Source organism: Pygocentrus nattereri, chromosome 20 (assembly GCF_015220715.1).
Source record: "Pygocentrus nattereri isolate fPygNat1 chromosome 20, fPygNat1.pri, whole genome shotgun sequence".
Classification (NCBI taxonomy): Eukaryota; Metazoa; Chordata; class Actinopteri; order Characiformes; family Serrasalmidae; genus Pygocentrus; species Pygocentrus nattereri.
In genome coordinates, this window is record NC_051230.1 from 34,601,329 (window position 1) to 34,615,728 (window position 14,400).

The 14,400-nt window shown below is 45.3% G+C and overlaps 1 protein-coding gene across 1 annotated transcript in view; it reads right to left on the reverse strand.

The window, feature by feature from the left end:
- Nucleotides 1–1,825: 1,825 nt before the first annotated feature.
- The window catches only part of idua (alpha-L-iduronidase), a 14,047-nt gene continuing 1,472 nt past the window's right edge, over nucleotides 1,826–14,400 (reverse strand). Inside the window, exons 3-14 of the mRNA XM_017682741.2 lie at nucleotides 14,339–14,400; nucleotides 14,141–14,248; nucleotides 13,273–13,368; nucleotides 12,769–12,971; nucleotides 12,195–12,374; nucleotides 8,324–8,540; nucleotides 7,764–7,970; nucleotides 4,971–5,092; nucleotides 4,539–4,664; nucleotides 4,203–4,279; nucleotides 4,001–4,101; nucleotides 1,826–2,857 (exon numbers count right to left, since the gene is read on the reverse strand). The exon at nucleotides 14,339–14,400 is cut by the window's right edge and continues 21 nt beyond it. Coding sequence (XP_017538230.2) covers nucleotides 2,757–2,857; nucleotides 4,001–4,101; nucleotides 4,203–4,279; nucleotides 4,539–4,664; nucleotides 4,971–5,092; nucleotides 7,764–7,970; nucleotides 8,324–8,540; nucleotides 12,195–12,374; nucleotides 12,769–12,971; nucleotides 13,273–13,368; nucleotides 14,141–14,248; nucleotides 14,339–14,400 — 1,600 coding nt within the window. The 3' untranslated portion in view covers nucleotides 1,826–2,756. The remainder of the gene's footprint in view (nucleotides 2,858–4,000; nucleotides 4,102–4,202; nucleotides 4,280–4,538; nucleotides 4,665–4,970; nucleotides 5,093–7,763; nucleotides 7,971–8,323; nucleotides 8,541–12,194; nucleotides 12,375–12,768; nucleotides 12,972–13,272; nucleotides 13,369–14,140; nucleotides 14,249–14,338) is intronic.

A 14,400-nucleotide genomic window follows, 5' to 3' on the forward strand; every position in this document is an offset into this window, starting at 1 on the left:
ACCACACACTCCTCAAACTGTGGAGCTGTTCTGTATTTCTCAGACTCCATGACGTGGTTTTCCACCTCGTGCGACACTGTTATCTGTAAACATGGCCAGAAGCCCATTAGCGTGGCTTAATGTCGTAGCAGCCATCCTGGAGCCTGAATTCTGCCCGTTTTTAATTTTTATAGGTAGCAGCCATACAGTGGGCTACTCGTCTTAATTGGTGGGGTTTAAGCTACTCGTTATATCTACATTAGAGTCGTAGCTCCAGGGCACCAAACGTGCCTCAGTTGATCTGTGGAAACGGAAAATTGTGTTTGTCCGATTTTTATCGGCTTTAAGTCTCTAAGCTCAGATGTGCCTGCGTTTTAATCCAAGCAGCCGTATCTGCTCTGAAAACGTGGTAAAGAAGAGCTGAGAGTTGGGCGGTGTTCTCCACAGATCACCATGGTAACATATGGTAACGGAAGCGTTTTTAAAAATATTGGGTATAAACGCTGTAAACCGTGTAAAAGCATCAACATCATTTTCCTGCAGCTTCCAATTCAGGCTAAAGTCCTCTTTTGCTTACTTTAAGCACAAATAAATGAACGTAGTGCACGATTTTTAATCTAGCGTTCAACAAAACCTCCACAGCATCGCTGAATAAAATCCGACAGGACGGCGCGGTGACGCGAGCGGCGGTCATTCGACCGTAAAGTCTAAAACGGTATGTTCCAGTCAAGTAATCGGCTAACTCGGCTTAATTGACTTCATCGATGAAGCGTTTGGAACGTTTTCAACGTTTATCTTTTTTTTAGTCTGGGGAACTTGCCATACTGCACTGTTCCAACACTGCAGTGCTCACGTTGGCCTGCAACACTTTTTGCACAGAGAACATTTTCAGACAGAGTTATTTGGGACGCACTTTCCTGAATCGATTATGTCCCCTTTCCTGGGCCTCAATCGAAGGGCACTAGTGAAGAATAAAGTAAGGAGTAAAGCTAAAGCAGCGAGAGTGACAGATTTTAAAGAAAACTGGCTGAAGAGCCCAGGGGTGAAATCTGAACCCGACCCCAGCACGTTTGAGAAATGACGTCCCAGACAGACGTGAGTTGGTTGGTGTAGTGGGCAACACCTCTGCCTACTACACTGTAGACTGGGGTTCAGTCCCCACCTGTACAAGCTCCCTACACTATAACAATAAGCGTCCTTGGGCAAGACTCCTAACACCACCTTCAAGAGCATCAGCCAAATGCTGATGTACGGGAGTAGATGGGTCCAGTCTGGCAAATATTTCAGGTGGATCAGGCAGATTAGCGCCTGGCATTGCTCCGCCACTGGAATGTCAATGGGCTTTCGCACCGTTTACTAGATGGATGTGCAACATATTAATAAATCTATATAAATATTAGTATTGATCCAATATAACGCATTACCATCAAACCGCCCAGCCGAACAGCCGGTCTACACCTCTCCTCAGTCTAACTCTCGTTTCTCCGTTTCTCCAACAGCGAGTGAAGACACCATCCTGAAGTGAGCCGTTTGGTGTGACGTCTGTTATGGACCCGTTCTGGAGGTCTTCCTCTCTCTGCTCTGCCAATTTCTTCATCCTCTGCCTTCCACTCGCCACGTCCCCTCCAACCAACCCCCCCCATGATTAGAACGCATTTAGAACAGTGTAAACTCGTACGAACATGTTTAAGTGTGATTTATGCCTCGAGTCGTCTGTGTGATGGGAAACTGCACTGGTCCCCGAGCCCACCTCTGAGGAACCCTTGGCTCTAGAACACCCCATTACCATTAACAAGGTAGAATCAGAGCACGAAGAATACAGATAACAGAAAATGACCCCATTGTCTTGGATTGAGAAGCTCTTTAGTGCGTTCTGTAAAAAAGGCTGTTAACGTTGATGTTCTTTCAGTTCACTCGGCTGTCGTGAGGTGTGAAGCATTGGCTCAGGACATGGTTTATGATGAGTATTTATAAATAAATCTCCTTCACCCACCGAGTCTCATCAGCCGTGTGGTTATTGCTGCTTCTAGTTTGGTGGTATAAAGTGCAGTTTTAGGCAAACTCACAAACAGGAGAGCGAAAAATTGTAGCAATGTGATGTGACTGGGGGCTTAAAACCATGTCTGGACACGGTGGTCATTTTTCACTTATTCCTCCAGTTTCCCACAATGCAGGACACCTGGGTCGATGCTGATTCAGCAAGTAGGAAAAACCCCTTCTGATGATGTTCCTCCCACCTTCAGGATCCATGTGGAAGAACATGAGGACTGTATGGAATGTGTTTGGGTTTTTTTGGCTGGCTAATGCAGAAGGAAGCCAGATCACCAACGTTGGTGCTACAAAGCCAAATTATCCTGTCTGTACGTATGAAGTTAGAAATCCGTGCATTTTCTTCAAAACATAACTAGCCCACACTGGTGGCTAACTAACACCATCTGCTGACTAGTATCGTTACTCCAGCTGAGAAAAGTAGCCTGAAAACGTTTCTTGATGAACAAACAGAAGAACAAACACTGCAAATTCATGAGTCGTTCATTTACACAGAATCATCGTTGGCGCTCGAGGCGTTTCTACTACATTTATCAGTCATGTGGTTTAGGCACCTGCTGTTACTGTACGGTGGACGCTCTCTGTATTTAAAGGCGCTGAATGAAGTTTGTTTGTGATTTCTGCTGCTGATTCGTAAACGTGTGGCCTCCCGTAGAGCTGGTTCTCCATTCTCCATCAAACTAATCACGCTGGTTCCGTCGACGCCGGGTGCTGGTCAGATGCGTCCGTCAGCAGAGCTCAGCGTATTTCTCAGTAAGGGAATATTCCCCGGCTCTGTCCCAATAATCCACCGCCCTCACTCTGTAGAGCCCGCACACCTCCCCGCTCTCTGAGGAACAGCAGCACAGAACATTTCACAGTTAAACATCCAGAGTCAAGTTCTAGTCACTGATATCCTCATGGCCAGACATTGACGTGCTTTATAGGAATTAATGCATGTTTTAAATCGATACCATGAAAACTTTTAAGTACCACAATATTACATCTTTGCCACGTTGCCCACCTCGATACTGTTCAATAATAATTAATAATTTATACAGTGGGGATTAAGCTAGACACCAGGAGGGGGGGGGGGGGCAAGAATTTATTAAATTAAAAATAACACTAATTACTTGCAGTGAATAAATGATTTATTTACAGTAGTTTATTCCTCCTGGGACGTTATCAGCACATCTTACATGGTTCTTCAAGGGTTCTTTAGTCAAGAAAAATGCTTCTGTATAGGACCAAGAACACTCAGAGAACCCTCTGCGTGATCGAAGGTTTCTCTGGATCATGAAAAGTTCTTCAGACTGATGGAGAAGGTGCTGTAGATGGTTTAAAAAAAAAACTTCTGAAAAGGGGTCTATACAGCATCAAATGGGTTCCTCTATTGTTATGATGTCAAGCTTGTAATGATCGAAGAACCATTTTGGGGGTTATATAGAACCCTATATAGAAAGGTTTTATTTAGAACCACCTACTGCACATTCTCCGTCAAGCTGAAGAACTTTCCATGATCCAAAGAAACCTTCGATCATGCAGAGGGTTCTGTGAGTGTTCTTGGTTCTATATAGAACCATTTTGTTTACTAAAGAACCCTTAAAGAAACTTTAAGAGTGCACATCTAATGCGTCGATTTTTTACAGCTTATTCATTTCAATGAAGTTCTAGAGTAGTAGCATCTATTTTATATATATAATATCTCACTGCTGTTGGAACAAAACCTCATATCTCCATTTTTGTAGTTTTTCAGTATTTGACATAATTAAAGTACCCATGGTCCTATATGTTGTGCATAAATTCCATGATTGGACCAACAGAAATCACCTAAAATTACTTGGAAAAAAAATTTGGGCCCATTGACTTCCATTAAAAGTAAAGTAAGTTCTTCTGAGAGATGAGGTTTATATATATATACACATACATACATACATACACACACACACACACACACACACACACACTCAGGGTCGGCTTTCTGAGAATTTACCTGGTGAGAATGTGTGCGAAGTGAAAATGGTGTCTCGGAAGTTGATCCTGTGGAACGTCGACCCGTCTTTGGAAAACTCCACTTCATACGTCTTTATACACCTGAGAACAACAACGAAGGAATAAAGAGGGTTTAGACTGGTACCAGCAGGTCTGAGGAGCAGAACTATAAAGGATCTCATGATCATCAGGACGTTCCTGACTTTGTGCCGACGCACTGATCCCTCCAGACGACGAGGACCTGGCCTGTGGTGACGGGGACGAAGCGCAGGCCGTTCACCTGCGGACACAGAGAAACACCTCATCCACTCACAGTTCCGCTTCGGTGGGGAACCAGTTTTACAGCACTGCTTTTCTAGACTGCTGGTCGTTCTGGGGCACAGAACATTTTAACGCCCAGTGACTCCACAGTTCCTCCACAAACACAGGAAAGTTACAGCACATTTTATTTTCTTCCAGTATGTGAAACTCCTAAATCGAAATCGTGACCTAAAATTAGGAGAAAATGGCACGTTGACGTTTGTTCCCAGTGTGCTCACCTGGCCAGGTGCGACAGTGGAGCGGGCACACACATGGATGAGCAGGACGGATGGAACGGGCAGTTTTACTGTCAGAGTTAAAGCCCCCTGAGCCGGAAACGGGACGGGCCCCTCCCTCTCAGCGTCCTGAACACAAAGCCACTGTTAAATAAAACTTAAATACGCTTTTCTTCTTTCACTTTACACTCAATAAAGAACGCGTTTTAATAACGATCCTCGCTCTTAGAACATTTCTGGGAACAAGGACTATTCTAGAAAATGACATTCTAAAATATCTACTTCATCTGATGATACCCTGACACTGAAGTGCTTATCTGCAGTCTGTGTGTGTGTGTCTGTGTGTGTGTGTGTGTGTGTGTGTGTGTGTGTGTGTGTGTGTGTGTGTGTGCGCGCGCGCGTGTGTGTGCGCGTGTGTGTGCGCGTGTGTGTTACCTCTTGGCTCCTGAGCTGTGTAAACTGCTGGACTGTAGGGTAATCTGGACTGCCCATCTGTCTCCACAGCTCATAGGGGTTGGTCACATTATTGTCCATGTAGTGAGTGACGTACATCAAACCTGGAGTATAACATTAACAACATGTCATCTACTGAGATTTAGTGGAAACCACCATCAAAAGACACGGGCATCATCACAGCTACAGTACAAAACAACACCATCAGGCGTGTGCTGACTGTGTGTGATGACTGTGTGACTGTGTGTGCTGACTGTGTGTGATGACTGTGTGACTGTGTGTGCTGACTGTGTGAGTGGTGACTGTGTGAGTGGTGACTGTGTGACTGTGTGAGTGGTGACTGTGTGACTGTGTGTGTGCTGACTGTGTGAGTGGTGACTGTGAGTGGTGACTGTGTGACTGTGTGAGTGGTGACTGTGTGACTGTGTGAGTGGTGACTGTGTGAGTGGTGACTGTGTGACTGTGTGAGTGGTGACTGTGTGACTGTGTGAGTGGTGACTGTGTGACTGTGTGTGTGCTGACTGTGTGACTGTGTGTGCTGACTGTGTGACTGTGTGTACTGACTGTGTGACTGTGTGAGTGGTGACTGTGTGACTGTGTGAGTGGTGACTGTGTGACTGTGTGTGTGCTGACTGTGTGACTCTGTGAGTGGTGACTGTGTGTGTGCTGACTGTGTGACTGTGTGTGTACTGACTGTGTGACTGTGTGTGTGCTGACTGTGTGACTGTGTGTGTGCTGACTGTGTGACTGTGTGTGTGCTGACTGTGTGACTGTGTGTGCTGACTGTGTGAGTGGTGACTGTGTGTGCTGACTGTGTGTGTACTGACTGTGTGACTGTGTGTGTGCTGACTGTGTGACTGTGTGTGTGCTGACTGTGTGACTGTGTGTGTACTGACTGTGTGACTGTGTGTGCTGACTGTGTGTGCTGACTGTGAGAGTGGTGACTGTGTGACTGTGTGTGCTGACTGTGTGAGTGGTGACTGTGTGACTGTGTGTGCTGACTGTGTGACTGTGTGACTGTGTGTGTGCTGACTGTGTGACTGTGTGTGTACTGACTGTGTGACTGTGTGTGCTGACTGTGTGAGTGGTGACTGTGTGACTGTGTGTGCTGACTGTGTGACTGTGTGACTGTGTGTGTACTGACTGTGTGACTGTGTGTGTGCTGACTGTGTGACTGTGTGTGTGCTGACTGTGTGACTGTGTGTGTGCTGACTGTGTGACTGTGTGTGCTGACTGTGAGAGTGGTGACTGTGTGACTGTGTGTGCTGACTGTGTGACTGTGTGCTGACTGTGAGAGTGGTGACTGTGTGACTGTGTGTGCTGACTGTGTGAGTGGTGACTGTGTGACTGTGTATGCTGACTGTGTGACTGTGTGTGCTGACTGTGTGACTGTGTGTGTGCTGACTGTGTGACTGTGTGTGCTGACTGTGTGACTGTGTGTGCTGACTGTGAGAGTGGTGACTGTGTGACTGTGTGTGCTGACTGTGAGAGTGGTGACTGTGTGACTGTGTGTGCTGACTGTGTGACTGTGTGCTGACTGTGAGAGTGGTGACTGTGTGACTGTGTGTGCTGACTGTGTGAGTGGTGACTGTGTGACTGTGTATGCTGACTGTGTGACTGTGTGTGCTGACTGTGTGACTGTGTGTGTGCTGACTGTGTGACTGTGTGTGCTGACTGTGAGAGTGGTGACTGTGTGACTGTGTGTGCTGACTGTGAGAGTGGTGACTGTGTGACTGTGTGTGCTGACTGTGTGAGTGGTGACTGTGTGACTGTGTGTGCTGACTGTGTGACTGTGTGTGTGCTGACTGTGTGACTGTGTGTGTGCTGACTGTGTGACTGTGTGTGTGCTGACCGTGTGACCGTGTGTGTGCTGACCATGTGACTGTGTGTGTGCTGACCGTGTGTGCGCTGACCGTGTGACCGTGTGTGTGCTGACCGTGTGTGTACTGACTGTGTGACTGTGTGTTTGCTGACTGTGTGACTGTGTGTGCTGACTGTGTGACTGTGTGACCGTGTGTGTGCTGACCGTGTGACCGTGTGTGTGCTGACCATGTGACTGTGTGTGTGCTGACCGTGTGTGCGCTGACCGTGTGTGTGCTGACCGTGTGACCGTGTGTGTGCTGACCGTGTGTGTGCTGACTGTGTGACTGTGTGACTGTGTGTGTACTGACTGTGTGACTGTGTGTGCTGACTGTGTGACTGTGTGTGCTGACTGTGTGAGTGGTGACTGTGTGACTGTGTGTGCTGACTGTGTGTGCTGACTGTGTGACTGTGTGACTGTGTGTGTGCTGACTGTGTGACTGTGTGTGCTGACTGTGAGAGTGGTGACTGTGTGACTGTGTGTGCTGACTGTGTGAGTGGTGACTGTGTGACTGTGTGTGCTGACTGTGTGAGTGGTGACTGTGTGACTGTGTGTGCTGACTGTGTGACTGTGTGTGTGCTGACTGTGTGACTGTGTGTGCTGACTGTGAGAGTGGTGACTGTGTGACTGTGTGTGCTGACCGTGTGTGCGCTGACCGTGTGACCGTGTGTGTGCTGACCGTGTGTGTACTGACTGTGTGACTGTGTGTTTGCTGACTGTGTGACTGTGTGTGCTGACTGTGTGACTGTGTGACCGTGTGTGTGCTGACCGTGTGACCGTGTGTGTGCTGACCATGTGACTGTGTGTGTGCTGACCGTGTGTGCGCTGACCGTGTGTGTGCTGACTGTGTGACCGTGTGTGTGCTGACCGTGTGACCGTGTGTGTGCTGACCGTGTGACCGCGCGCTAACTGACCGCTGTGTGCTGGAGCTCCAGTGAGGCGCAGGGTGACGATGTCAGAGCTGTTGGAGGTCAGGTTGTCTCTGCTGTTGTACAGAAGCACTGTGCTTTGCCAGCTGTCTGCTGTGTGTGGAATCCTGGGCAGGTGGACGCTGGCCAGCACACCAACTGAACTGTCCACCTGAGAACCTCCAGACACCTGGGCCTCCACCTGCTGCTCACCTGCACATCCACAACGTCCTCTTTAATAAGCATAAACTGACCGTAATGTTTATAGATAACGGTGTATTATACAGTGTCAGAATCAAGACGATCAAGTCTAGCAGAGATTAATGAAGAACCTCACAGCTTCACAGCTCCAGTGCTGGAACCAAAACACGTCTTGGGTGCAGATTAAATATTTGGGCGATTTGGCCGGCAAACAACTTTCTGGCCATGATGACATAACAGGTTGCTAAAAGCTTTGATTCGTCATTTGCCTGGTCAGCATTTTGGGTCATTACTTTATCTTGACATCTTAATTCTTACTATTCAGCACGTTTATAAAATATAAAAAAAATGACAAAGGACTCCACCTAACAGGGACAGCAGGCCCATGACTGTGAGGACGGGTTTCCGTAGAAGCTGGACGTGGGGTGGGTGGGTGTTGTTGACCTGGAAACGGGCGGTAAGGGTGCGCTGGGTAAACTGGTGGGGGTAGTAACTCAGGAAGGCATTGTCGTTGCTAAGCAATGAGTAATTAATACTGTTACTCTCATTGGCAATGAGCAGGGCCTGATGCTGAGAGATTACCTACAGAAAAAACAAACAATGGACAGAATTAAAGGAAAATAGAGGTTTACATAAACAACAATAACAATTATTTACAAATCAGTAACACCTACATATCAAACAGACAAGCGCTTAGTTGTATGTATTAATACAAAGAGGAGGACTCACTTTTACCACTCGCTGCAGCACAAGATTATTGTTATAATTATAAAATAAAGGAAGCCGTATCGCCCCCTACGCTTCCTGTAGTGTATTACAGTCTGTCAGAGTGACTGTGTGGATCATATGAACATTATAGAGCTTTTTAAATGAAACAGTAGAAGCCGTATCGCCCCCTACGCTTCCTGTAGTGTATTACAGTCTGTCAGAGCGACTGTGTGGATCATATGAACATTATAGAGCTTTTTAAATGAAACAGTAGAAGCCGTATCGCCCCCTACGCTTCCTGTAGTGTATTACAGTCTGTCAGAGCGACTGTGTGGATCATATGAACATTATAGAGCTTTTTAAATGAAACAGTAGAAGCCGTATCGCCCCCTACGCTTCCTGTAGTGTATTACAGTCTGTCAGAGCGACTGTGTGGATCATATGAACATTATAGAGCTTTTTAAATGAAACAGTAGAAGCCGTATCGCCCCCTACGCTTCCTGTAGTGTATTACAGTCTGTCAGAGCGACTGTGTGGATCATATGAACATTATAGAGCTTTTTAAATGAAACAGTAGAAGCCGTATCGCCCCCTACGCTTCCTGTAGTGTATTACAGTCTGTCAGAGCGACTGTGTGGATCATATGAACATTATAGAGCTTTTTAAATGAAACAGTAGAAGCCGTATCGCCCCCTACGCTTCCTGTAGTGTATTACAGTCTGTCAGAGCGACTGTGTGGATCATATGAATATTATAGAGCTTTTTAAATGAAACAGTAGAAGCCATATCGCCCCCTACGCTTCCTGTAGTGTATTACAGTCTGTCAGAGCGACTGTGTGGATCATATGAACATTATAGAGCTTTTTAAATGAAACAGTAGAAGCCGTATCGCCCCCTACGCTTCCTGTAGTGTATTACAGTCTGTCAGAGCGACTGTGTGGATCATATGAACATTATAGAGCTTTTTAAATGAAACAGTAGAAGCCGTGTCGCCCCCTACGCTTCCTGTAGTGTATTACAGTCTGTCAGAGTGACTGTGTGGATCATATGAACATTATAGAGCTTTTTAAATGAAACAGTAGAAGCCGTATCGCCCCCTACGCTTCCTGTAGTGTATTACAGTCTGTCAGAGCGACTGTGTGGATCATATGAACATTATAGAGCTTTTTAAATGAAACAGTAGAAGCCGTATCGCCCCCTACGCTTCCTGTAGTGTATTACAGTCTGTCAGAGCGACTGTGTGGATCATAGGAACATTATAGAGCTTTTTAAATGAAACAGTAGAAGCCGTGTCGCCCCCTACGCTTCCTGTAGTGTATTACAGTCTGTCAGAGTGACTGTGTGGATCATATGAACATTATAGAGCTTTTTAAATGAAACAGTAGAAGCCGTATCGCCCCCTACACTTCCTGTAGTGTATTACAGTCTGTCAGAGCGACTGTGTGGATCATATGAACATTATAGAGCTTTTTAAATGAAACAGTAGAAGCCGTATCGCCCCCTACGCTTCCTGTAGTGTATTACAGTCTGTCAGAGCGACTGTGTGGATCATAGGAACATTATAGAGCTTTTTAAATGAAACAGTAGAAGCCGTATCGCCCCCTACGCTTCCTGTAGTGTATTACAGTCTGTCAGAGCGACTGTGTGGATCATATGAACATTATAGAGCTTTTTAAATGAAACAGTAGAAGCCGTATCGCCCCCTACGCTTCCTGTAGTGTATTACAGTCTGTCAGAGCGACTGTGTGGATCATATGAACATTATAGAGCTTTTTAAATGAAACAGTAGAAGCCGTATCGCCCCCTACGCTTCCTGTAGTGTATTACAGTCTGTCAGAGCGACTGTGTGGATCATATGAACATTATAGAGCTTTTTAAATGAAACAGTAGAAGCCGTATCGCCCCCTACGCTTCCTGTAGTGTATTACAGTCTGTCAGAGCGACTGTGTGGATCATATGAACATTATAGAGCTTTTTAAATGAAACAGTAGAAGCCGTATCGCCCCCTACGCTTCCTGTAGTGTATTACAGTCTGTCAGAGCGACTGTGTGGATCATATGAACATTATAGAGCTTTTTAAATGAAACAGTAGAAGCCGTATCGCCCCCTACGCTTCCTGTAGTGTATTACAGTCTGTCAGAGCGACTGTGTGGATCATATGAACATTATAGAGCTTTTTAAATGAAACAGTAGAAGCCGTATCGCCCCCTACGCTTCCTGTAGTGTATTACAGTCTGTCAGAGCGACTGTGTGGATCATATGAACATTATAGAGCTTTTTAAATGAAACAGTAGAAGCCGTATCGCCCCCTACGCTTCCTGTAGTGTATTACAGTCTGTCAGAGTGACTGTGTGGGTCATATGAACATTATAGAGACTTTTTAAATGAAACAGTAGAAGCCGTATCGCCCCCTACGCTTCCTGTAGTGTATTACAGTCTGTCAGAGCGACTGTGTGGATCATATGAACATTATAGAGCTTTTTAAATGAAACAGTAGAAGCCGTATCGCCCCCTACGCTTCCTGTAGTGTATTACAGTCTGTCAGAGCGACTGTGTGGATCATATGAACATTATAGAGCTTTTTAAATGAAACAGTAGAAGCCGTATCGCCCCCTACGCTTCCTGTAGTGTATTACAGTCTGTCAGAGCGACTGTGTGGATCATATGAACATTATAGAGCTTTTTAAATGAAACAGTAGAAGCCGTATCGCCCCCTACGCTTCCTGTAGTGTATTACAGTCTGTCAGAGCGACTGTGTGGATCATATGAACATTATAGAGCTTTTTAAATGAAACAGTAGAAGCCGTATCGCCCCCTACGCTTCCTGTAGTGTATTACAGTCTGTCAGAGCGACTGTGTGGATCATATGAACATTATAGAGCTTTTTAAATGAAACAGTAGAAGCCGTATCGCCCCCTACGCTTCCTGTAGTGTATTACAGTCTGTCAGAGCGACTGTGTGGATCATATGAACATTATAGAGCTTTTTAAATGAAACAGTAGAAGCCGTATCGCCCCTTACGCTTCCTGTAGTGTATTACAGTCTGTCAGAGCGACTGTGTGGATCATATGAACATTATAGAGCTTTTTAAATGAAACAGTAGAAGCCGTATCGCCCCCTACGCTTCCTGTAGTGTATTACAGTCTGTCAGAGCGACTGTGTGGATCATATGAACATTATAGAGCTTTTTAAATGAAACAGTAGAAGCCGTATCGCCCCCTACGCTTCCTGTAGTGTATTACAGTCTGTCAGAGCGACTGTGTGGATCATATGAACATTATAGAGCTTTTTAAATGAAACAGTAGAAGCCGTATCGCCCCCTACGCTTCCTGTAGTGTATTACAGTCTGTCAGAGCGACTGTGTGGATCATATGAACATTATAGAGCTTTTTAAATGAAACAGTAGAAGCCGTATCGCCCCCTACAGGTATGAGTCAGTGTTCTATAATCAAATACACATGTAAGGCTTCCTTAATGTCTAGTCTTAACCGTGATGCATTTCTGGATCAGGTGAGTGTATATGTGCACCTTGACCACCATGGCTGCGTAGGTGACGTCGGCCCTCCAGGTGAGGGGTCTGTTCCAGCCCACCAGCGGATCAGCCTCGTCGTTATAAATGGGGAGAGTGCGGAAAAGAGGAAACCGGCGCTGGATCTCCTGCACTGTGGCCACTTCCTGCTGCAGGATCGGCAACGTGTTGTTTCCACCCTATAAGATAAATCAGCTTTCAGAACAGGGTCTCGTCGGACCACCTTTTTCGCTTCGTAAGTTCAGAACGTTCAGTTTATGACGTTTAGAGGTTTTAAAAATTGGCCAGCCTTTTTAAATGTTAATGCTAGACGCATTAATATTTTCAAGGAATTATCATTTTGTTTACAGTGGGCTTCTTTATCGCCTTATTGAAGCGTGTTAGACGTTTCAATATTATTGATATCACAGCACTTTAGGTAACTACTGGAATAGCACCAACAGTTCATAACTGACAACCTATCAAAAGTTTAGTGATTTCCGTAGCACTCATTTTAAAGCTGAAATGAAGGCCACACCCACTTTTTAAGGCCTCTGTATGCACACACACACACGCAGGTGACCAGTGCAGGACCTTCTTGTGCAGGGCGATGTAGTCCAGCCGGACTCCTCTCTCTCCGGTGAAGAAGTTGCTGCCGTTGGAGCAGTGCTCCAGTAAGGCCCAGCAGTACGGGGAGTGTGGGGGGTCATGGCAGGAATCCCCTGGACCCCCGAACTTTAATAAAGGACTGACCGCTCGCAGACCCTCAGAACATGCATCATAGTAGTTCAGAAAACCTGCCGGAGTGGACACAACACACAACCATTTATAACAGTCGTTTATAAAACAGTTACACAGTGTAGACTGTGTATTGTAAATATGCCAATTTTTTATTGCTGAATTTACATTTATTATAACATATTATAAAACACAAAACATACCATAACTTTTGCACAGACCACATTTTATGTTATATTTAGTTTTTCCAATACGTCAAATTTACTTTTGCCCAAACTACTGCACACAACAGTCTAGTCCTTAAAATAGTGACATCATTTAAAACACAGCGAAATTCTTGTGATGTTCATACAGTGTTACCTTGGATCGTTATGGTGACGTTGTCAAAGTCGTGATTGTTCGGCTCATTCCACGTCTCAAAGTTCCACTGGGAAACGAAGCCGAGGCCGTACTTCTCTGCACACGCATACGTGTAGAGGTTTATACGGGACACAGTATAAAGCTGAGTCATCTACACCATCTCAGAATCACCTACATCATCTCAGAATCACATACATCATCTCAGAATCACCTACACAGTCTGAAAATCATCTACATCATCTCAAAATCATCCATACAGTCTCAGAATCACCTACATCATGTCAGAATCATCCAGTCTGAGAATCATCTACATCATCTGAGAATCATCTACAGTCTCAGAATCATCTACATCTCAAAATCATCCATACAGTGTCAGAATCACCTACATCATCTCAGAATCATCTACACCGTCTGAGAATCATCTACACCATCTCAGAATTACCTACATCATCTCAGAATCATCTACACAGTCTGAGAATCATCTACACCATCTCAGAATCACCTACATCATCTCAGAATCATCTACACAGTCTGAGAATCATCCATACAGTCTCAGAATCACCTACATCATCTCAGAATCATCCATACAGTCTCAGAATCATCTACATCTCAGAATCATCCATACAGTCTCAGAATCACCTACATCATGTCAGAATCATCCACAGTCTGAGAATCATCTACACAGTCTGAGAATCATCTACACAGTCTGAGAATCATCTACACAGTCTGAGAATCATCTACGTCATCTCAAAATCATCTGCTTCATTTCAGAGTCATTGGCTTAGAATCATCTGAATTATCTTGGAATCCTTGTCTCAGCATCATCTGCTTCATCTCAAAATCCTCTCCGCGTTTCTCCTGAACTCACCTGCGTATCTGTTAGCGATGAGGTACACCAGCCGTCTCCACTCCACCACCTGACTTTTATCCTCAAAGTCACTGAATGTGTTCTGGACGCTACCCATCAATTCAAAACCTGCAAAGCAGTTAAACCATCATTAAATCTTAATCTTCACATTCTCTCTCTAATTACGCATCATCGTGGCTAATATTAGCTGAGTCTCACCAGGCTTGAGTCCATTCTGGTACAGAAGGTCAATCAGCTGGTCCAGGTAAGTAAAGTTATAG